The following is a 25097-nucleotide window of genomic DNA, read 5'->3' on the forward strand; positions in this document are numbered from 1 at the left end:
GCTGCTATGTTTTCCGGAACATGGAGAAAACTCTGCCTGCTCATATTTTTATTTCTGGTTTCCCCCTTATTCAGTTCATTTGAACTATGAGAGTCTGTGGAAAGCAATATGCAAACCACTACTCTAGAGCAGAAAATATGCATATGTCCAAGTGGGTTTTTTGTGTCTTATTAGCTACTGATTTTCTACTTTCTTAAGATGGAAATTAAGCACTTCTAGTGATAAGGTTTTAAGGCTTTCATTCCTTTTATGTAGAGAACAGTTTTTGGGCCTTTTATTTAAAGCTCATATTCTAAAGAGATTATGAAGGTAAGACTGAAATGGTAATTAAAAGTATATAATTCAGTGGTGTTTTTGTAGTTTTGATTGCTGATGTATTTTGTTGGGTGGAGTCTGATATGTTTTCTTAAATATATACTGGGTGTATATAATATAAACGTCCAGTCTGGTGAGTGAGATAGACACTGTGTACATCTAGTAGCTTTGAGCTGTACTTGGAGTAAGAATAATATGGGAGCACAAAGAGTTCTGGGAAAGTTTCAGAGATTGAGCCTTGAAGGATAAGAGAGATTTCTCCCATTAGTGAGGATGGAGTAGAGTGGATTAGAGGGAACAGTATTAACTAAAGAGCTGAAGAATGTGAGTATGTAACACCTTATAAAATGCACTAGTAGCTATGAGAATATCTGAGGGCAGTGATTTTTTTTTTCTATTTACTGATTTTTCTCCAGTGGCAAGTTAGTAGCCACTCAAGAAATATTTGCTGAATAAATGAATTGGTGATAACATTAAATCCAGTCACTTTACTTTTCTTTCTTTTTTTTTTTTTTTTTTTTTGCTTGTTTTGGTATTATCTTTTTAAAGTAGCAGAGACCATCAACAACTAAAGTTGAATGTGTTAGATGAAGATGACCTAAAATAGAATGATAGAATGGACCTGCTTTTACAATGAGAAGCAAAAATTTGTAGACCTCACTGAGCCAGGCAATAGCTAAAACACAAGTTGTTGTTTTTTTTTTAATAATATTGATTAGATTTTATGGTGCTGAAGTTTTCAAATCTCATGATTGTGATGAAACAAAATCTTAGAATGATTTAGGTATTCATTTTGAAAGTTTAGTTGAAAACATTCACATAATTGTTTTTTGTTGGGCCTTAAACTTGCATATTGCCATTTCTTTCATTGTACTATGCAGTAATTTTCTCTACTACTTATAAGGTTGGCACACATAAGTTATAATTGTTCTAAGTCATGTGCAACTAAAGATTGGTAAGTATGAAAATTATTAAATTGATTAATGATTTAAGGAGTGGGGTTGTGGTTCCATAGGACATTAAATTTGAGTTATGAGTTTATCAGGTAGTATAAGAAAACAGGCTTTTCAATTCATGATAACTAAAAGATAGGAATATTGGTCAGAAGTAAAACAGAATTATTATTTTAGTGAAATTCTAAGGGGGAAGATTTTTCTAAGCCACATATGACATAACTGACTTTAAAAATGTTAAGTATTAGAGATTTTAATGTCACTTAATTTACATCACTAAATTGAAGGTGGGATAACAAGACAATATGGCCATTGGATGAAATGAGTTAGTTTTCTAAGCTAATTGGGATTTTAATAATTTATGAAACCTTTTCTGTTTCTTTTCTTACAGGATATGATATGTCTACCTTTATTAGGCGGTATAGTAGATATCTAAATGAAAAAGCAGTTTCATACAGACAAGTTGCATTTGATTTCACAAAAGTGAAAAGAGGGTGAGTTAAGCTTGCTTTTTTTTTTGACATCTGATGTATTTGAATATTTTAAAATATATATCATAGGCATTATTGATTATGAATTATTGAATTTCAGGCCAGTTTTAAAAGGTGAACTTCATTTTTCTCTGAAGAAGTATATCAGATACTTTTTGCACTAGGATTTTCAAAGTTCTTTTCAATTTTATAACAGCTTTATTGAGACAATTCATACAACATAAAATTCACCCTTTTGAAGTGTACAATTAAGTGGTTTTTTGTATATTTACAAAGTTGTGCAGTGTCACTGCTATCTAATCCCAAAACATTTCATTGCTTCCCATTTTCTTCTTCCTCTAGACCCTGGCAACGACAAATCTACTTTATATCTCTATGGATTTGTCTGTTCTGAACATTTCGTATAAGTGGAATCATGCAATATGTGGCCTTTTGTGTCTGACTTCTTTCATTCAGCATAATGTATTCAAGTTTTAGCATCTTTGTTGTAGCATGCATCAGTACTTCATTCCTTTTTATGCCCAAATAATATTCTATCATATAGAGACACCATATGTATATACATACCACATCTTTATACATTCATCTGTCCTTGATGGACACTTAGGTTGCTTCCATGTCTTAGCTATTGTACATAGTGCTGCTGTGAACATTGGGGTTCATGTATCTTTTTGAGTTAGAGTTTTGTCTGAATATATGCCCAGGATAGGATTGCTGGATCATTTTTTAAGGAACCTCCATACTATTCTCCATAGTGGCTGCTCCAGTTTATATTCCCACCAGCAGTGTAGGAGGGTTCCTTTTTCTCCACACCCTCTCCAGCATTTATTGTTTGTAGACTTTAATGATGGGCATTTTGACTGGTGTAAGGTGATACCTCGTTGTAGTTTTGATTTGCATTTCTCTAATTATGAGTGATATTGAGCATCTTTTCATGTGCCTGTTGGCCATCTGTATGTCTTCTTTGGAGAAATGTCTATTTAGGTCTTTTGCCCTTAAAAAAAATTTTTTTTTTATTCTGCCCATTTTTGGATTTTATTTTTAAAATTTAATTAGTTTATTTTTGGCTACATTGGGTCTTTGTTGCTGCACAAGGGCTTTCTCTAGTTGCGGCGAGTGGGGACTACTCTTCATTGTGGTGTGTGGGCTTCTCGTTGAGGTGGCTTCTCTTGTTGTGGAGCATGGGCTCTAAGCACATGGGCTTCAGTAGTTGCTGCACGCAAGGCCTCGAGCATGCGGGCTTCTGTAGTTGCTGTGCGTGGGCTCAGTAGTTGTGGTGTGCGGGCTCTAGGGCTTGCAGGCTCAGTAGTTGTGGTGCATGGGCTTAGTTGCTCCGTGCAGGTGGGATCTTCCCAGGACCAGGGGACAAAGCCGTGTCCCCTGCATTGGCAGGCAGCTTTTAACCACTGCGCCACCAGGGAAGTCCTGATTGAGTTTTCTTTTTTTGATGTTAAGCTGTATGAACTGTTTGTGTACTTTGGAAATTAATCCATTGTTGGTAGCATTGTTTGCAAATAATTTCTTCCAGTCCATAGGTTGTCTTTTTTTTTTGTTTATGGTTTCCTTTTCTGTGCAAAAGCTTTTAAATTTAATTAGGTCCATTTGTTTATTTTTGTTCTTATCTCTGTTACTCTAGGAGATGGATCCAAAAAAATATTGCTACAATTTATGTCAAAGAGTGTTCTGCCTGAGTTTTCTTCTAGGAGTTTTTATAGTATCTGGTCTTACATTTAGGTGATTAATCCATTTTGAGTTTATTTTTGTATATGGTGTTAGAGAATGTTCTAATTTTTTTCTTTCCATGTAGCTGTCCAGTTTTCCCAGCATCACTTACTGAAGAGATTGTCTTTTCTCCATTGTATCTTCTTGCATCCTTTGTCATAGATTAATTGACCATAAGTGCATGGGTTTATTTCTGGGCTTTCTATCCTGTTTCATTGATCTATATGTCTCTTTTTGTGCTGGTACCATACTGTTTTGATTACTGTAGCTTTGTTTTATAGTCTGAAGTCAGGGAGCATGATTCCTCCAGCTCCATTCTTCTTTCTCAAAATTGTTTTGGCTATTTGGGATCTTTTGTGTTGCCATGCAAATTTTAAAATTTTTTGTTCTAATTCTGTGAAAAATGCCATTGGTAATTTGATAGGGATTGCAGTGAATCCACAGATTGCTTTGGTTAGTAAGGTCATTTTAAGAATATTGATTCTTCCAATCCAAGAACACAGTATATCTTTACATCTGTTTGCATCATCTTCAGTTTCTTTCATCAGTGTCTTATAGTTTTTGGAGTACAGGTCTTTTGCCTCCTTAGGTAGCAAACTGTTTTTCAAAGTAGTTGAACCATTTTACATTCCCACCAGCAATGTATACAGGTTCCAATGTCTCCACGTTCTTGTCAGTGCTTGTTATTTTCTGTCTTTGATTATAACCGTCCTAGTGGGTGTGAAGTGATGTATCGTGTTTTGGTTTGCATTTTCCTGATGGCTAATAATGTTGAGTGTCTTTTTATGTGCTTATTGGCCATTTGTATATCTTCTATGGAGAAATGTCTGTTCAAGTCCTTTGCTTGTTTTTTAATTGGGTTGTCCTTTTACTGTTGAATTGCAAGAGTTTTTTAATATATTCTGGACATCAGTTCCTTATCATATATATAATTTGCAAATATTTTCTCACCTCCCATGGCTTGTCTTCACTTTCTTAATGGTATTCTTTGAAAAACGTAAGTTTTTAATTTTGATGGATTCCAATTTTATTTATTTATTTTTCTTTGGTTGCTTGTACTTTTGGCATCATGTGTAAGAAAGCATTGCTTAATCCAAGATCACAAAGATATACTCCTACATTTTTTCTGTTTTGTAGTTTTAGCTCTTACATTTAGGTTTTGATCCATTTTGAATTAATTTTTGTATGTGGTATGAGGTATGGGTGTAAATTCATTCTTTTGTATGTGGATATTCTGTTATCCCAGCACCATTTGTTGAAGTCTTTTCTTTTCCCATTGAATGGTCTTGATGAAAATGTATTGATCATAAATGTAAAGGCTAATTTCTGGGCTCTCAATTCTATTCTGTTGATCTATGTCTGTCCTCATGCCAGTACCACACTTGTCTTAAAGAATGTTGCTTGGTAGTAAGTTTTGAAATTAAGGAGTGTGAGTTCTCTGGCTCTCTTCTTAATTTTCAAGATTGTTTTGCGATTCTGTATCTCTTGCATTTTCGTATGAATTTTAGGATTAGCTTATCAATTTTTGCAGAAATGGTAGCTGGATTTTGATAAAGATTGCATTTAATCTGTAGATCAAATTGCGAAGTGTTAAGTGTCTTAACACATTGTTTCTAATCCATAAATACAGGATGTCTTTCTGTTTATCTCGTGTAATTTCTTTCATTGCTGTTTTGTATTTAAGGTTCTTTTTAATCTTGAACGCAGAGGTTGAATTTATTTCTTGCTATGCCCTAAATCACAGTCTTCTTGTCATAAGAACTAATCTCATGAATGATAGAATCAGTGCTTCTATACCTGATAAAAAGTCTGGTGTACAGGCTTTTTTTTAGGATATATAATGAGTCCTCAGGAAAGAAGACATTCTTTTTTTTTTTTTTTTTTTTTTTTTTGCGGTACGTGGGCCTCTCACTGTTGTGGCCTCTCCCGTTGTGGAGCACAGGCTCTGGACGCTCAGGCTCAGTGGCCATGGCTCATGGGCCTAGCCGCTCCACGCATGTGGGATCTTCCTGGACCGGGGCACGAACCCGTGTCCCCTGCATCGGCAGGCGGACTCTCAACCACTGCGCCACCAGGGAAGCCCAGGAAAGAAGACATTCTTAAGGGGCATCAATGACCCTTGTAACTATGGAAGCCTGCCCTGAGGGAATCTGGCTTCTGCGGAAATACTCTGAGTTTCTGAATTTCCCTGCTCTTTAAAGATCCCAAAGATCTACGCAATTAATATGTTCCTTTAAATTGTTCTCTTGACATGTTAAATTACTAGACTGAAATGGAAAATTTAATACAAATGTAAAGTAACCTCTCAGTTATTCAAGAAGTTTTAAAGCTGAATTTAAATGTTTCTGTGTCACTGTTTCAAATTAATTGGGAGGTGATGAGTTTGGAACCTACCAAAACTGAATTCCACAGATTTTTTGTTTCATATATTTAGGTACTTTGTAGGTGATTATGATAAAGGAGGTCATATTAGAGGTCTGATTCTTAACCCTCAGTATTCTGTCCAGTAAACCACTTTCCAGCTGGGTTTATATTAATACTTCCTGTAAAGCATGTTCAGATAAAACTGATCAAGATATTTGTAGATTTCACATCATATATATATATATATATATATATATATATATATATATATATATATAAAATATTTATTTGGTTGCACTGTATCTTAGTTGCTGCTCACGGGTTCCTTAGTTGCGGCTCGCTGGCTCCTTAGTTGTGGCACACGGTCTCCTTTTTTGTGGCATGTGAACTGTTAGTTGTGACATGCACGTGGAATCTAGTTCCCTGACGAGGCATCGAACCTGGGCCCCTGGCTTTGGGAGCATGGAGTCTTAACCACTGTGCCACCAGGGAAGTCCCAGATTAATATATTTTTAAAATTGTAACTTTTTTTCTAATCTGAAAGGCCAGTTTCGCGATTGAGGAGTGTTGCTGCATTTTTATATTTAGTACAGCAAACTTTTATTACTTGGATGAGAACAGCCCTTGATTATACACAATGTAATTAGTACTGATTTAAAGGAAATTGCTCTTATTTAATGCTAAGGAAAAGAAAAGTGAATCAAAGAGGACCTATGATTGAATGGAATCAAGAATAGCACAACATGTGTATGTATCTGGGTGTATAAAATACCCAGATACCTACACATACACATATATATCAGTATAAATAAGAAAGAAAAATATAGAACATAAGAATATAAGATGAAGGCGTGAAATTTATTATATGATGGCAAAAACCTGAGTAGACTGTTTCAGTTTTGGAGAGGGTTTGTGTAGTAAGTAGTAAAGTTTTATTTACTAGGGTAACGAATTTTTATGTTTACAAAGGTAATAAACTATTACAAAATTTCAGGCAACCTAGCATTCTGACTTAAAGAAACAATATTTTGGTGTATCTAATCAGTTTTCTGTGTGTAAATACATGTATGAAGGGACACAGAAAATTACATAATCACATTATTTGAAGACTGCTTCCCTCCCCTAATATATATTTTAGGTATTTTCAATGTCTGTACACATAGTACACATAGATCCATCACATTCTTCTTTTTTTTTTTAATTATTTATTTTGGCTGCATTGGGTCTTCATTGCTGCACACAGGCTTTCTCTAGTTGCAGTGAGCGGGGGCTACTCTTCGTTGTGGTGCGGGGCTTCTCACCGCGGAGGCTTCTCTTGTTGAGGAGCACAAGCTCTAGGCCACATTGGCTTCAGTAGTTGTGGCTTGCGGGCTCTAGAGCACAGGCTCAGTAGTTGTGGCGTACGGGCTTAGTTGCTCTGTGGCATGTGGGATTTTCCCGAACTGGGGCTCAAACCCGTGTCCCCTGCATTGGCAGGTGGATTCTTAACCACTGTGCCACCAGGGAAATCCCCATCTCATTCTTTTGAATGGCTTTAGAATTATGTTCTAGATGTACATTTGATTTATTCCCATTTTTTTTAGCTTACAAAAGTAACACATTGACCATTCTTTTACATATGGTTGCATTTTTTCTTATGTAAGTAACATTTAATTATATGTTAGATGTATATACAAGTATTACTGTTTTAGAGAATAAGGGGGAATAACAAACTAGATTTGGGCTTACTCCCTAGTAATGGACATGCGGAATAGGAACCTTTACACAGCATCGGAATGTATGGCAGGGCTTTCAACAAGAAAACTGTGGGCAGAAGGATTAATCAGCATAGTAGTTCTATGATTTACCAAAGGCCCACTCCTCATCTTGACACCTTGTATGTGGATGCTCTTGACACCTTGTATGTGGATGCTGCTGTGGCCCCAGGGAGCCATTAGCTTTGGGCTTTGTTATAAATTAGCTTCCAGGGATCTGATCAGAGATCCCTGGAGAAGATCCATTCTTCTGCCTAAAGAGGACCAAACCATATGACTGGGCAGTTTTTTTGTTTGTTTGTTTGTTTTTGTTTTTTTTAATTAGAATATAGTCATTTCACAATGTTGTGTTAGTTTCTACTCTACAGCAAAGTGGAGTTCCCTGTGCTATACAGCAGGTTCTTGTTAGTTATCTATTTTATACATACTAGTGTATATATGTCAATCCCAATCTCCCAATTCATCCCACCCTCCCCCACCCCCAGCTGCTTTCCTCCCTTGGTGTCCATATGTTTGTTTTCTACTTCTGTGTCTCTATTTCTGCCTTGCAAACCGGTTCATCTGTACAATTTTTCTAGATTCCACATACCTGCGTTAACATACGATATTTGTTTTTCTCTTTGTGACTTTCTTCACTCTGTGTGACAGTCTCTAGGTCCATCCACGTCTCTACAAAGGATCCAATTTCGTTCCTTTTTATGGCCAAGTAATATTCCATTGTACATATATACCACATCTTCTTTATCCATTCGTCTGTTGATGGACATTGAGGTTGCTAACATGACTTGGCTATTGTAAATAGTGCTACAATGAACACTGGGGTGCATGTGTCTTTTTTCTTTTTGCGGTACATGGGCCTCTCACTGTTGTGGCCTCTCCCGTTGCGGAGCACAGGCTCTGGATGCGCAGGCTCAGCGGCCATGGTTCACGGGCCCAGCCGCTCCGCGGCATGTGGGATTCTCCCAGACCGGGGCACGAACCCGTGTCCCCTGCATTGGCAGGCGGACTCTCAACCACTGCGCCACCAGGGAAGCCCCATGTGTCTTTTTTAATTACGGTTTTCTCTGGCTATATGCTCAGTAGTGGGATTGCTGGGTCATATGGTTGTTCTGTTTTTTGTTTTTTAAGGAACGTCCATACTGTTCTCCATAGTGGCTGTATCAATTTACATTCCCACCAACAGGCAGGAGGGTTCCTTTTTCTCCACACCCTCTCTAGCATTTGTTTGTAGATTTTCTGATGATGCCTATTCTAACAAGTGTGAGGTGATGCCTCGTAGTTTTGATTTGCATTTCTCTAATAATTAGTGATGTTGAGCAGCTTTTCATGTGCCTCTTGGCCATCTGTATGTCTTCTTTGAAGAAATGTCTGGTTTGATCTCCTGCACATTTTTCGCTTGGGTTGTTTGTTTTTCTGACGTAGAGTTGCATGAGCTGTTTGTATATTTTGGAGATTAATCCCTTGTTGGTTGCTTCATTTGCAAACATTTTTATCCGATTCTGTTGGTTGTCTTTCTGTTTTGTTTATGGTTTCCTTTGTTGTGAAAAAGCTTTTAAGTATTGTCGATATTTGTTGTTATTTCTGTTACTCAAGGAGGTGGATTAAAAAAGATATTGCTGCAGTTAATGTCAGAGAGTGTTCCGCATATATTTTACTCTAAGAGTTTTACAGTATCCAAATCCTTGCATCCCTGGGATAAATCCCACTTGATCATGGTTTATGATCCTTTTAATGTATTGTTGGATTCTGTTTGCTAGTATTTTGCTGAGGGTTTTTGCATCTATATTCATCAGTGATATTGGTCTGTAATTTTCTTTTTTTGTAGTATCTTTCCCTGGTTTTGGTATCAGGGTGATGATGGTCTCATAGAATGAGTTTGGAAGTGTTCCTTCCTCTGCAGTTTTTTGGAAGAGTTTGACAAGGATGGGTGTTAGCTCTTCTCTAAATGTTTGAAAGAATTCACCTGTGAAGGCATCTGGTCCTGGACTTTTGTTTGTTGGAAGATTTTTTTTTTTTTTTTGCAGTACGCAGGCCTCTCACTGTTGTGGCCTCTCGCGTTGTAGAGCACAGGCTCTGGATGCACAGGCTCAGTGGCTATGGCTCACGGGCCCAGCTGCTCCACGGCATGTGGGATCTTCCCGGACCGGGGCACGAACCCGCGTCCCCTGCATCGGCAGGTGGACTCTCAACGACTGAGCCACCAGGGAAGCCCTGTTGGAAGATTTTTTAATCACAGTTTCAATTTCATTACTTGTGATTGGTCAGTTCATATTTTCTGTTTCTTCCTGGTTCAGTCTTAGAAGTTTATACCTTTCTAAGAATTTGTCCATTTCTTCCAGGTTGTCCATTTTGCTGGCATAGAGTTGCTTGTAGTAGTCTCTTAGGATGCTTTGTATTTCTGTGGTGTCTGTGGTAACTTCTCCTTTTTCATTTCCAATTTTATTGATTTGAGTCCTCTCCCTCTTTTTCTTGATGGGTCTGGCTAAAGGTTTATCAATTTTGTTTATCTTCTCAAAGAACCAGATTTTAGTTTTATTGATCTTTGCTATTGTTTTCTTTGTTTCTATTTCATTTATTTCTGCTCTGATCTTTATGATTTCTTTCCTTCTACTAACTTTGGGCTTTGTTTGTTCTTTCTCTGGTTCCTTTAGGTGTAAGGTTAGATTGTTTATTTGATAGTTCTCTTGTTTCTTGAGGTAGGATTGTATTGCTATAAACTTCCCTCTTATAACTGCTTCTGCTGCATCCCATAGATTTTGGATCATCGTGTTTTCATTGTCATTTGTCTCTAGGTACTTTTTGATTTCCTCTTTGATTTCTTCAGTGATCTCTTGGTTATTTAGTAATGTATTGTTTAGCCTCCATGTGTTTGTGTTTTTCACGTTTTTTTTCCTGTAATTTATTTCTAATCTCATAGCATTGTGGTCAGAAAAGAAGCTTGATATGATTTCAATTTTCTTAAATTTACTGAGGCTTGATTTGTGACCCAAGATGCGATCTGTCCTGGAGAATGTTCTGTGTGCCCTTGAGAAGAAAGTGTGATCTGCTGTTTTTGGATGGACTGTCCTATAAATATCAATCAGTTCTGTCTGGTCTGTTGTGTCATTGAAAGCTTGTGTTTCCTTATTAATTTTCTGTCTGGATGATCTGTCCATTGGTGTAAGTGAGGTGTTAAAATTCCCCGCTATTATTATGTTACTGTTGATCTCCTCTTTTAGAGCTGTTAGCAGTTGCCTTATGTATTGAGGTGCTTGTTTGTTGGGTGCATATATATTTATAATTGTTATATCTTCTTCTTGGATTGATCCCTTGATCATTATGTAGTGTCCTTCCTTGTCTCTTGTAACATTCTTTATTTTAAAGTCTATTTTATCTGCTGTGAGTATTGCTACTGCAGCTTTCTTTTGATTTCCAGTTGCATGGAATATCTGTTTCCATTCCCTCAGTTTCAGGGTGTATGTGTCCCTAGGTCTGAAGTGGGTCTCTTGTAGACAGCATATATATGGGTCTTGTTTTTGTATCCATTCAGCCAGTCTGTGTCTTTTGGCTGGAGAATTTAATCCATTTACATTTAAGGTAATTATCGATATATATGTCCCTATTACCATTTTCTTAATTGTTTTGGGTTTGTTTTTGTAGGTCATTTTCTTCTCTTGTGTTTCCCACTTAGAGAAGTTCCTTTATCATTTGTTGTAGAGCTGGTTTGGTGGTGCTGAATTCTTTTAGCTTTTGCTTGTTTGTAAAGCTTTTGATTTCTCCATTGAATCTGAATGAGATCATTGCTAGGTAGAGTATTGGTTGTAGGTTCTTCCCTTCTATCACTTTAAATATGTTGTGCCACTCCCTTCTGGCTTGCAGAGTTTATGCTGAGAAATCAGCTGTTAACCTTATGGGAGTTCCCTTGTATGTTGTCATTTTTCCCTTGTTGCTTTTAATAATTTTTCTTTGTCTTTAATTATGTCAGTTTGATATTATGTGTCTCGGCGTGTTTCTGCTTGGGTTTATCCTGCCTGGAACTCTCTGTGCTTCCTGGACTTGGGTGCCTATTTCCTTTCCCATGTTAAGGAAGTTTTTGACTATAATCTCTTCAAATATTTTCTCGGGTCCTTTCTCTTTCTCTCCTTCTGGGACTCCTATAATGTGAATGTTGGTGCGTTTAATGTTGTCCCAGCGGTCTCTTAGGCTGTCTTCATTTCTTTTCATTCTTTTTTCTTTATTTTGTTCTGTAGCAGTGATTTCCACCATTCTGTCTTCCAGGTCACTTATCCTTTCTTCTGCCTCAGTTATTCTGCTGTTGATTGCTTCTAGTGTGTTTTTCATTTCAGTTATTTTATTGTTCATGTCTGTTTGTTGGCTCTTTAATTCTTCTAGGTCTTTGTTAATCATTTCTTGCATCTTCTCGATCTTTGCCTTCATTCTTTTTCTGAGGTCCTGGATCATCTTCACTATCATTATTCTGAATTGTTTTTCTGGAATGTTGCCTGTCTCCACTTCATTTAGTTGTTTTTCTGGGGTTTTATCTTGTTCCTTCATCTGGGACATAGTCCTCTGCCTTTTCATTTTGTCTGTCTTTCTGTGATTGTGGTTTTCATTCTGCAGGCTGCAGGATTGTAATTCTTCTGTCTGTCCTCTCTCTGGTTGCATTAAGTGAAGTTTCCTATAGAATAAATTCTTAGAGTTGACAAGTCAAACATTATAGACGTTTACCATTTTATTAGAAAATATTAAGTTGCCCTGGATAAAAGTGGTACCAGATTATTGAGTTAATTACAGTTATAAATATCTCTTCCTCTGTTTTCTTCCATCATCGTGAAAATGTATCTCATTAGATGTTCATTTTATGTTGGTTGACCAACTAATTTTTAAGTGGTGATATTGAGCCTCTTTCTCTCTTTTTAAAAATGGCATTCATGCTTTGTTAATTGCTTTTCAATGTCCTTTGCCCACTTCTCTGTTGGGCTTTTACAATTCTTTTCTTTTGTCTTAAGACTAACTGGCTGTTTAATCAGATAAATTTAGGTTTGATTTCTAGCTTCACTCCAGTTAGATGAAAGATTTTAGTAGGATACTTCAGCCAGCTTGTTAAGTTTTAAAAAATAATTTTATTTTGAAATAATTTCACTTCCTGAAATGCTGCAAGGATAATACAGATAACTCCTATATACTCTACTCAGATTTACCAGGCTTTAATATTTTGTCACATTTGTCACATTCTTTGTGTATGTGTGTTTGTATACTTCTTTTTTTGATCCATTTGAAAGTGGATTACATACCTCATGCCTTTTTACATTGTATAGCTCTTAATACTTCAGTGTCTATTTCCTAAGAACAAGTATCTTCTTTTTACATATCCATCAGTTTGCTAACTATTTATACCACACAAACTTATGTTATTTGTACAGGACAGTGGGTTAGTTACATGGAGAAGACTGTTTGAGGCTGAAGGGTTAGGCATTAATGTGTTGGCATACATATGATCCAGTTGTACCATAGTAGTCTGCTGTGGCACAACTGGGAAGCCTTGACTTAAGCTCCAAGTTATTTCATCTGTAAATATTTTTTCATCTGTAGAATGGTGATGTTAATAGCACTTATCTATTAGGATTGTTATGAGAATTAAATGATACATTTTATGTAATGCTTATAGCACATGGCAAACTAACAAATAAGCTTTTGGTTTTATTGGGAAAATAAACTGTCACAGGTTACAAATACTGCTCCTGGTTTTATTTTAGCAGTATTGAAACTTAAAAAAATTCTTATGTGTTAAAAATTGTTCTCTTTATTTATTTATTTATTTTTTTTGCGGTACGCGGGCCTCTCACTGTTGTGGCTTCTCCCGTTGCGGAGCACAGGCTCCGGACACGCAGGCTCAGCGGCCATGGCTCTCGGGCCCAGCTGCTCTGCGGCATGTGGGATGTTCCCGGACCGGGGCACGAACCTGTGTCCCCTGCATCGGCAGGTGGACTCTCAACCACTGCGCCACCAGGAAAGCCTGTTATCTTTATTTATTTATTTATTTATTATTATTTTTTTTTTTTTGCTGTACGCGGGCCTCTCACTGCTGTGGCCTCTCCCGTTGCGGAGCACAGGCTCCGGACACACAGGCCCCGCGGCCATGGCTCGCGGGCCCAGCCGCTCCGCGGCATGTGGGATCCTCCGGGACCGGGGCACGAACCCGTGTCCCCTGCATCGGCAGGCGGACTCTCAACCACTGCGCCACCAGGGAGGCCCCTGTTATCTTTATTTTTATGGCTGTTGTCTTTTAAGCAAACTTGGAGTGGGGTTTTCTACCCCAAAGTGATCAACTAGCTATTTATATTTTCATTGAATATTTTTATGGATCCAGTATTTTATATTTAAATCTTTAATTCATTTAGAATATATCTTGGTATTTAGAAATTGAGGTGGAGATTAGCTGTAATTTTAAATAGAAATATAGGATATTCAAAAGCAGAATGAATTATTACCCTTGTATGGTTAAATGACTTTTCACTTAAATATACTTCTTTTATCTAGCCCCTTATTCGTTATTCTGGCAAATTCTTAGTCATTCTTCAAGAATTCACTCAAACATAATTTTGTTGAGGAAGCCTTATTTCTGTTAGATTTTATATGAGATTGTCCATCCATGAAGACAATATAGTCTTACTCAGATTCATATCTTCAGGACTTTCCACAGTATCTAAGCATAGTAGATATGTAGTAGTTTTTGAAAAGATGACTAAGTGTTTCTAAATAGTACATTAAATGGTTCTATGAAAAATGGATCTAATAAATTGCCTGAAGATTTATCTTTTTAGTTGGTTGTGTTAAAGATTGGTCCCTTCATTTTCTATTTGTTTAATATTCCATTTTTTGATAGTGTTAACTTACCATGTTGAATTATCTTGAATTCTAAATTAGTACAGTTCAAAGTAACAAGACATTGTTACATAACAAGCAAAAGAAAGAATAATAGAGGTATTGTCTGTGAGTAAGGATATGGATGATCATCCTTTAACTCGTTGCTCTTATATTTGGGAAGCAAGTATCTGAATTTAATTATAATCTATTTAAGAAGTAATAAAAACTTGTGTTCTGCATGGAGTATGAATTGTCATACATTTGGTCTGAATCATATTTAAGCATTTGGGTTTGTGAGTTGAGGTTTTTTTTTTTTTTTTTTTTTTTTTTGCGGTACGCGGGCCTCTCGCTGTTGTGGCCTCTCCCCTTGTGGAGCACAGGCTCCGGACGCGCAGGCTCAGCGGCCATGGCTCACGGGCCCAGCCGCTCCGCGGCATATGGGATCCTCCCGGACCGGGGCACGAACCCGTATCCCCTGCATCGGCAGGCGGACTCTCAACCACTGCGCCACCAGGGAGGCCCATGAGTTGAGTTTTTTGAAGTCTGATGTAAGCATGTGATAACTTAGGATTTTTCTTAATTGAAAAATTTTAAGTTCTCTGGGATGAAATGATGTGTAGGCTAGTGAGAATAAAAAAACATCCCCATAGTTTCTGGCCTAAGTCATTGGGGAGATATTACCTTTTACTGGGAAGGTTTTTGGGAACAGGGTAGGGTAGGGTATAGTGGTTAAAAATTAAGGATTTCATTTTTGAAATATTAGTTTTTAGATGCCTGTGATTTTTATAAGTTAAGGTATCAATTAGGCAGTTCAACAATACGAACTAGGAACTTTGAGATTTCTAGTCTGGGAATATAAATACATCAGTGGCAGTTTGGTAATTTCTGCCTTGGGAATGACAGTATCCTAGGGAATAAATACAGAATGAGAGGAGAGGGCCTAGAAACATCTTGAGATACACAGCATTTATTTTAGAGAATGAGTAGAGGATGAGGAGTCAATGAAAGAGACTAAATAAGTGATAGTGAGGTAGGAAGAAAACAAGGAGTGGGGGATATAGGGGATGCTAAGGCAGAGTATTACAAGAATGAGGGAAACTTTTGAATGATGCTGAGAAATCTAGTCAGGTAATGTTAGACAAGTACCCATTGGAGAGGCAAGAGTGGATCTTATACTGGAGTGAATTGAATAATGAATGAAAAGCAAGGAAGTGGCAACTCTTTTAAGAAGTATGCTTGACTATGCAATAGAAGTGGTAGCTGAATGGGAATGTGGGGTTAGTGCAAGTGTGTGTGTGTTGGTGTTTAAAGTGTGGTAATCTTTAAAGTGTGGTAGACTTCACTTGCATGTTCATGGGAATGATCTAGTGTAAAAGAGATTAATGATCTGCACTGTCCAATATGGTAGCTGTTTGCTACGTGTGGCTGTTTAAATTCACCTGAAATAAAATTAAAAATTCATTTCCTCAGTTGCATCAACCACATTTCAGGTGCTCAGTAGCCACATGTGGCTAGTGGCTACTATACTGAACAGTGTAGGTGTAGAACATTTCTACCATTGCACATTGTTCTGTTGGACACTGCTGTGTTAGAGAGAAAGAGGATAACCAAAGATTGTGACGGAGTGGGATCCAAAGGATCTGTGTGAGTGATATTTACATTTGATAGAAAGAAATAGACTTCCTCCAATGTAATATGAGCAGATCAGATAAATGTAGTTTTGGTGGCAAGTTAATCAGACAGTCTCTTTTTGTCATTTTCTATTTCTGAATGAAATACTTTGAGAGTTATGAGCTGAGAGTTTGTGTGTTGGATGTGGGGGAGGGGTGGAGAAGGACAGGTGGGAGAAGGTGGTTTGAAAGTACTCAGGGGAGGGATTCACTAGAGAGGCTGAGAGGGCTGCTGGCAATGCTGAGTCCCCATTTGAGGCTGATGATCAAGAATTTGTAGTTTTACCAGTTTACCCAGTTTTCTTTACTAGCACTCAGCTGCATGTGTACAGGCATGGAGAAGATAAATGTGTGTTCACCCAGGATTGTGAATTTGCCAGGTGACTGCAAGGGAATGAGAGGTATAAGAGAGTTAGGGTATTAGCAAGGGAGTGATTATAATAATGATCTGTGGAATTATAAGCTAGATTAAAGAAGGAAAAATGAAAAGGGATCAATGTGGGTAGTGGTGGGGTTGATGCATTGAAGTTTATGATAAAGTCAAATAGTTTTTGCCATGGGGCACTTGACCAAGGCAGCTGGAAAGTTAAAAGGTTATTGTCAGGATAAGGTGTCTGAATTTTGTCTTTTTCTTAAGGTGGGGATAAGGGAGTAGGAGTGGGAGTAGGGATAATGTTGTTTCTTGGGGGGATGGGCAGTTAAGGTCAGGATCTGACTATGGGAATAGGGGTTGTGGTTAAGGGATTTTGCGATCAAGATGTTGGATTGGTTGTGCATGTTAAGATGTTGAAGTTAACTGAGAAAAACTGAGCCAGTATTCAAGTCTTCTGTGATGGAGGGGAAGTGACCAGGAGGTCAAAAATTACTTCAGCAAGGAGAGCGAGGAAGAACTAAAAGGGGACTAACGGTGACTGATAAAATGAGAGTGTGATGTGTATGAGTATAAAGAAAGGGTTACAAAGAGGGAGTGGTGTCCTTATCCCAAACTCCAGTCAATGTAGTTTAATACCTGAGAGGATATAGGTGTTCGTGGGTTAACACATCTTATGTGGGAGAGTTGTTGGACTAAAGCTGGTCAATAGCTGCCTATGTAAGGCAGTCCAGTGTTTGTTCTTTAAACTCTTGTTTTGCCCTGCAAAGCACTGTTTTTGCTTTTCATAGCTTAATTGTTTTTCTGGTATCTGGATTTGTGGTTGAAGGGGTAGCTTAGGGTAGAACAGCTGTTTATAAGTATGGATCATTTGTGAATTAGCGAAAGCCTATATATTTTTTGAAAGGGTCTTGTTCCTCTGCCAAAAGGTTAAGAAAAGCACTGTTTTGGAGCCTCATACACCTGGGTTTACATACTGGCCCTAAAATGAATTTGTTTTCTGAACTTAGATAGTCATAACCTTCCTGAACCTAAAATTTCATTGTCTATAAAATGGAACAAGACTGTCCACAGGATTTTTGTGAGGATTTGAAAAACATACATCAGGCCCTTAATATGGAGCCTGATATATAATAAAGACTTAGTGTTAGTTCTGCACCTTAACCCCAGTACCTCTTATGTAGTGTTTTTGGTGTCAGTTTTGTAAAATTCTAGTTTATTTGGTACTGCTGATATTTCTCTATTTTTAGAAATATCTAAAGAAATATTTAAAGAAATCTTTTTGGAAATATTTAACAGAACATTTTATTAAAAACCATTCCTCTTAATTATCACTTATTTTAATGGCCAGATTAGAATGACTTGGTAAAATTGTCCTTTATTTTATAATAAAATAATTTTATTTTGATTTGAGTCACAAATAAAGTACGTTAAATAAAGTGGTGCTCACCAAGACTTGTGTTCAACTGCAGACTCCATTGTGTCCTATTTAGTGATTTGAGGGAAATGATTTTTTTAAATTTATAATTAAAAAATAAAATCTGTAAAACTGCCCTTTACACACATGAGTGGTGTGAGGATCAGATGATTTTCTCATGTAAAAAGTGTAGTATAAACTTGGCTATATAATGTAAGCTTTTATTTTTATGTCTCATGCTTTACATCTTCTTTTTAGTTATAAATGAGCACCTTGATATTGGACATAGCGGTGTTTGCTGCTTTTGTTTTTTCTATGTGATTTCTATTGATACTTGAGGTTTCAGGTTCAATAATGACTTAAAAACGTGTGATGTTTTGTAGCACCTTGTTCTCTGTTTAAATAGAGAACCAGATGGGAGTTCAAAATGTAGATTTAATAACAAACTCAATTGTTTTTGTTTTTTTGTTTTAAACAGGGCTGATGGAGTTATGAGAACAATGAACACAGAAAAACTCCTAAAAACTGTACCAATTATTCAAAATCAAATGGATGCCCTTCTTGATTTTAATGTAAGTTCATTGCGTAAATGCTTTTATAATTTGAGATTTTAAAAATTATATCATTTTAATTGGTTAGAGTTTTTATTCTCGAGTTATCATAGACTAATTTTTTCACACTAATATCCTATTTGCCTAAGGATTTTCTATAAATGTGGTCCCAAATCAGATTACTTTCCATTTTTATAATTGTTTTAGATTTACTCTGATTTCTTTGGTGGTGCTTCTCTAACCCCCAAATTACAGGGTATACTAAAGAAAGTGATGGAGAGATGAAGAGATTGATGTGAAAATCTACTTTCTTTTGATAATGGTTTTTAGATATTAAAAATATATAAAGATTTTCTTTATGATGAGCTAACTTAATATTTCACTTTTTGTCTGCATTGTAGAACTCAAAGCATGACAGTTATTGAGAAATAAAGGGAAGTTCAAATATAGCTATTGCCCAAGGACATTGTGTTCCCTGGGATTTTTGTTTTACTGACTGTTACTTGAACCAAGTTGCCAGCTTTGTCATTTGTTTGTAATATGTTAGGTGTTAGCATTTACAAGTCTTTTCTTTTTTGGTGCATCTAGCTTAAAGACATTGTATTATTGAGCTTGTAAGTGCAAGTTAGTGATTGGAACTGTGACAGTTTTATGCTGAAATTGATTTTCCTTTAATGGTGTGCTATTAATTGGTAATCTTTAAGCTTCTGGAGGGCAGGGACCAGGTCTTCTTTTTCCCTGCTGTGTCCCCATTGTCAGTAGTGTGTGGCACATAGATAGTGTTCAGTAAACATTCAATAAATGAATCCTGAAGGTGCTTTATAGACTAGGACAGGTTCTCAAACTAGTATTTTTTTATAGGCTTGTGAACTGAGAACATTTTTAAATGGTTGCAAATAATAAAAAATATTTTTACATTTTTAAATAGTTGCAAATAATAAAAAGAAAAGAATATTTTTAACAGGTGAAAAGTATATGAAGTTTATTTTTCAGTGTCCACAATTGTGTTTTTAGAACAGGCTCATTGGTTACATGTTGCCTGTGGCTGCTTTTTTTGATGTAATAACAGGGTTGAGTAGTTGTGACAGAGACCATATGGCCTGCAAGTCTAAAATACTCACGAACAGGCCCTTTACCAAAAAGTTTGCTGGCCCCTAGTCTAGATGACAGGGGATTAATGTAACTACTGAGCTTTATTTTGGTTTTTATAGAGAAAGGGTCCAACCATGAATTTTTTTTTCACTTAATTTATTGTGGGTACCTTTATAAAATTGCATATTCTTTTCAGTGTCTATTATCCTGCATTGTGTGTAACAACTTATCTGATCCTCCTGTTGATAAATATTCAGGGTATTTTGGTTTTTTAATTCAGAAAATAAGTGGAGAAAAGAAACAAGAGGGAGGGACACTGCATACTCTGTGTGTGTTAGATAATAGTGTATCTACACAATTATAAACCTATTTCTGTAGGGTTAATGCCTAGAAAAAGAATTTGGTGGTTCAAGGACATAAACATTAAATTTTTTTTTTTTTTAAGGAATACAAACTTTATTTATTTTTTATTTATTTTGTCTGTGTTGGGTCTTCATTGCTGCGCAGGGGCTTTCTGTGGTTGGGGCGAGCTGGGGCTACTCTTTGTCGTGGTACGCGGGCTTCTCATTGAGGTGGCTTCTCTTGTTGCGGAGCACTGTCTCTAGGTGTGCGTGCTTCAGTAGTTGCCGAGTGTGGCCTCAGTAGTTGCAGCTCACAGGTTCAGTAGTTGTGCTGCCCAGGCTCAGTAGTTGGGGCTCGTGGGCTGTAGAACGCAGGCTCAGTAGTTGTGGCGCATGGGCTTAGTTGCTCTGCGGCATGTGGGATCTTCCCGGACCAGGGATCAAACCTGTGTCCTCTGCATTGGCAGGTGGATTCTTAACCACTGCGCCACCAGGGAAGTCTCAGCATTTAAATTTTTAAGAAATTTAAATTTTAAATCTTGCCAACTTAACACTCCAGAAGGGTTGAGCCAGTCACTTGTCAATAGGTGCCTGTTTTTCTTCATCCTTTTCTGTATAGAATAATACCTTGGTTTTGATTATCTTGATACCTACTAGTCTGGTGCTCAAAAAAGGATAGATCAGTAATTTAATTTGATTATTTTAATTTACTTGATCAGTGAAGTTGAACTTCTTTTCACATGTTATTAGCTATATGTATTTTTTATTTTGTGAATTGTCTTATAGAATTCTCTCTATAATGGAAGTCAACCTTGTCAGATATTCTGCAAATATTTACCAGTTGGTTGCTTACCCTACAGCTTTGTGCTTATATTTTTCTATACTTAACAAGGTAACTGTCATGTACTTAGATATCTAAAAAGGAATTTAAGATAAATTTGGTTTATCCTTTTGATTCTTTAAGATAAAACTAAAGGTATTTCTTGTATTTCTTGGTAAACAAGTGCTTTTTTTGTTAAAGCATAATTCACTAATAATAATAAATATTGATCATTTATTTGTAAAGTACTGCATCAGGCTCTTTACACTCAGTATATCATTTAATTCTCCCAGTAACCGTGTGAGGTAGAAATATTATTATATACATTTTGAAGGTGAGCTTGTTTGTAATATTGGGAAAAGCTATATTTTTTAAAAAATACATATTCTGCCTAGCTTAACTCAGTGCCTTGATGATTGTAGTAGCCATTTAATAAATATTTTTTGATTTAAAAATATTCAGTAAATTCTTCATGACTCAGAGTGAACTTCTACCTAGAAATGGCCTTTATTTTGCAATAAGAAGTATTTAATGTTGAAATGAACTTAAAAGACTTTCGAGATGTAACCTAAGAATTTCAAGAGTTAAAGGGTACTTTTGTGCTCAATGACTTATTTCTGAACTAAATTGAATGTTGTAGGATTTGTGTTTGTAGCTTTTAAATAAATCTGAACTCTTTGATCAAGATTTTTGTACTATATGGCTATAACTCTGATTGCTAGAGATAAATGTCTTCCTCTCATACACCTAAATGTTTGAATTCATTGTATTTTAATTTGAAGGAAGTAATTGTCATTTTAAAACAAAACATTAGCTAATCTTTCCTTTTTTTTTTTTTTTCCAGGTTAATAGCAATGAACTTACAAATGGGGTAATAAATGCTGCCTTCATGCTCCTGTTCAAAGATGCCATTAGACTGTTTGCAGCATACAATGAAGGAATTATTAACCTGTTGGGTACATATTTCTATAGTTTAATAACATTTTATTTCTTATCTTGTGTCATATAGTAAATAATATTGTCTAAGTTGTTACTTAAAGCTGCCTAAAAATCCACTGAGATATAGTCATTCGTTGTAACAATTTGGAGAAAAGAATTTTATATCTGACTACACATGCTAAGTGATTAAATACTTACACAACTAGAATATTCAGCTAGATGAATTTTGTATTTTTTAGATATATCTGTTTTTTTCTATCAGTTTTATTATTTTTAGAAATACAAAAATTTCGTAAAAATTAAGTTGGAATTTTCTGTCGCAGGAAAATCATTTCCTCATAATTTACTCCAAAATGAACTTTAACTGTAAAATTGGTATTTTTTTCTAAACTTAATTTTCAGATTGCAAATTATTTTAAAATAATTAAACACGCATTTTTAAGGATGCTTTTTACTTTTGAGGCATTTTAGGAATGTGGTGCTTTACTGTGTATTCAGTATATATGGAATGCAGTTAATTTTGCGTAGAGATGCTAATTTTTTTAATGGGATTTGGTTGGAGTAGACAATTAACAGTCTGCCAAGTGTGCCAAAGTATCAAGTGTCAGATGTCAAATATTCCAATGTAATTGTTCTCCCTTTTCATTCCTTTTTTTTTTTTTAGAATTTATTTAAATTTGTTTTTCATAGTCTGGCTTAATACAGACTCATTCAGGGATGCTTTAATCTATGGAGATAGGGGAAGAGGGTTGGGTTTTTTTTAACAAGTGAAAAATGGAAAGTTTTCTTTTCTACAAAGTTTTGGAAGGCATAGTCTCCCACCCTGTGATTGGTATAAATTAAGCTCTTTACTGCTGTTTATATATTAAGTTAAATTAGCTTTCCAAGTGACATTTGGACATGGAAAAGTTGCCATCTTTCTTTTTTTTTTCTTAAATTAATTTATTTTTGGCTGCGTTGCGTGTTTGTTGCTGCGCGCAGGCTTTCTCTAGTTGCAGTGAGCGGGGGCTGCTCTATGTTGCGGTGCGCAGGCTTCTCGTTGCAGTGGCTTCTCTTGTTGAGGAGCATGGGCTCTAGGAGCGCCGGCTTCAGTAGTTGTGGCACACGGTCTCAGTAGTTGTGGCTCGTGTGCTCTAGAGCGCGGGCTTCAGTACTTGTGGCTCACGGGCTTAGTTGCTCTGTGGCATGTGGGATTTACCCGGACCAGGGATCGAACCCATGTCTCCTGCATTGGCAGGTGGATTCTTAACCACTGCGCCACCAGGGAAGCCCCCATGTTTCTTTATCATTAGTAAGAATATTTGGAAATAGATGTTAGCACTGTTTTAAATGGAGTCAAATGTGATCTGTATTAACATGCAAGTATATATTTAGGGAATTGTGAGGGAAGAAATATTGTAGAACATACTAGTAATATGAGTAAAGTTATAATTTCTTAATTTTTAATATAACAGCATCTCTATTTTAATTTGCTTTAAATATCTAAGCTTATTTAACACTTTTTTTCTGTAGGGTGAATGTGTTCTCTGAGACATCAATATAATCTCTTTGGAGCTGTTTTAAATCTTTTTCCTTTTTGAGTGTTATATTTTGAAGTGAATAAAAGTATATTTACATCTACTTTTGGCAGAAAAATATTTCGATATGAAAAAGAACCAGTGCAAAGAAGGTCTTGACATCTATAAGAAGTTCCTGACTAGGATGACAAGAATCTCAGAGTTTCTCAAAGTTGCAGAGGTAAACTGTCTTTAAATGACTGTATCTCTTAAGTTGCTTTTTTTGTCTTTAAGTGTGCATTTCAAAGAAATCAGTCTATATCCAAGTGAAAGAAGTGTCTTAAGTATAGTAAGGTATATATTCAATTATATCACTATGCTATATTGAATTCTGTGCTATGGTATGAATATGATATAATATTGAATAAAAAATATCCTCTATATTTAATTCAGTATTGAATACTGAAAGGTAATCTATTTTTAAATTGTTTATTTCTCTATAAAATCAGGTAGGTGGCAGTGACTTTTATGTTTGGAATTGGCCATGTATTGTAGAAGATTTATTCTATTCAATGTGGTAGAGAATATTCTATGTTAGTGCAAGTCTCTTTTCTCCAGCGAGAATTGCAGCTGGAGCCACATGGTTCAAAATGTTTTGTTCCCTTCAGAAGTGAAAATAGTGCATTTATTGTTTGTCATTGATTATGAAAACCATGAACGTAGGTTATAGGATAATCTAATTTTACAAATCTGTTTAAAAAATAATTTTCTGAGACTGTCACAGAAGGTAGTTGTCATAATGCTTGTGGGCATTATCTCTCTTGCACAGAGGCAGCACTTGAAGTGTTTTGTTTGTTCTCCCTTTCTCTGCCCTCTATGCATTACCACCAGAGGTGTCTTGCTAGGCTAATTCTAGAAGATGAATAGACTGTATAACTGATTAATAATATCAAAGTAGTTAATCTGAAACTAGCAAGTTGGTGATTCTAGCTCTATTACCACAGTGATGTTTTATTCTGTAGCAGATGGAGGAATAGGAGAAAAGGATGATGAGACCTTTGAAGAAAATAGCTTTGTGGTGTTAATCAGCTATTTTATGAAGTGTACTGAAATTTATTTTGGATTTAAAGTATCTCTCAAGGAGAAATCCATGTTTTTTCCCCCAGTTCTTTAGGGTCAGTCACATACTAAAACCAGAAAAAGGTAGTGTTTATGCTATGATTCTAGTAAATTCTTTAAATAAAGTTTTAGTTTGTTGGCTTTTCCCTTCGGCTTCTTTTGTTCTTTCATGAGGCGGTCTTTGGGCTAGCAATTTCGTTATGAGACCTTAGTTCTTGGAGTAAAGACACAAATAACTGGGACTTCCCTGGTGGTTAAGAGTATGCCTGCCAATGCAGGGGACGTGGGTTTGATCCCTGGTCCGGGAAGATCCCACATGCTGCAGAGCAACTAAGCCTGTGCGCCACAACTACTGAGCCTGTGCTCTAGAGCCCGCGAGCCACAACTACTGAGCCTGCGTGCCTAGAGCCCATGCTCCGCAACAAGAGAAGCCACTGCAATGAGAAGCCCGCGCACCGCAACAAAGGGTAGCCCCCGCTGCCCGCAACTAGAGAAAGCCCACACGCAGCAACGAAGACACAGCGCAACCAAAATAAAAAAGTCAAAATGATACTTAAAAATGAAAAAAGACGCAAGTAACCTTTTCAAATGTGTTTGAAGAGGACAAATATATCAATTAGTGATTAGCTCTTAAGATCTTAGTATGAATTATTTTATCAAATTTTCTACTGCTGTCATTCTGGGACTGGCCCTTGAGAGGTTGAGAAAAGGAAGAGAGAATGATTAGAAGATGAAATATAGTCATATAGTCATGGGAGGGAAAAGAATTTTTAAATTTGGGTGTTGGAATAAATAGAAATGGTTCTTATCTTTTTTGCTAGAAATTACCTAGTACCT

At 36.4% G+C, this 25097-nt stretch overlaps 1 protein-coding gene across 9 annotated transcripts in view; it reads left to right on the forward strand.

Moving 5' to 3' along the window:
- Window positions 1-25097, forward strand: part of PICALM (phosphatidylinositol binding clathrin assembly protein) — a 102056-nt gene that overhangs the window by 31875 nt on the left and 45084 nt on the right. For all 9 annotated transcript variants that reach the window (XM_060102745.1, XM_060102741.1, XM_060102744.1 and 6 more), the window contains exons 4-7: window positions 1660-1762; window positions 18381-18474; window positions 21551-21662; window positions 23276-23382. In XM_060102745.1, the coding sequence (XP_059958728.1) occupies window positions 1660-1762; window positions 18381-18474; window positions 21551-21662; window positions 23276-23382 (416 nt within the window). The remainder of the gene's footprint in view (window positions 1-1659; window positions 1763-18380; window positions 18475-21550; window positions 21663-23275; window positions 23383-25097) is intronic.

Source organism: Mesoplodon densirostris, chromosome 7 (genome assembly GCF_025265405.1).
Source record: "Mesoplodon densirostris isolate mMesDen1 chromosome 7, mMesDen1 primary haplotype, whole genome shotgun sequence".
NCBI lineage: Eukaryota > Metazoa > Chordata > Mammalia > Artiodactyla > Ziphiidae > Mesoplodon > Mesoplodon densirostris.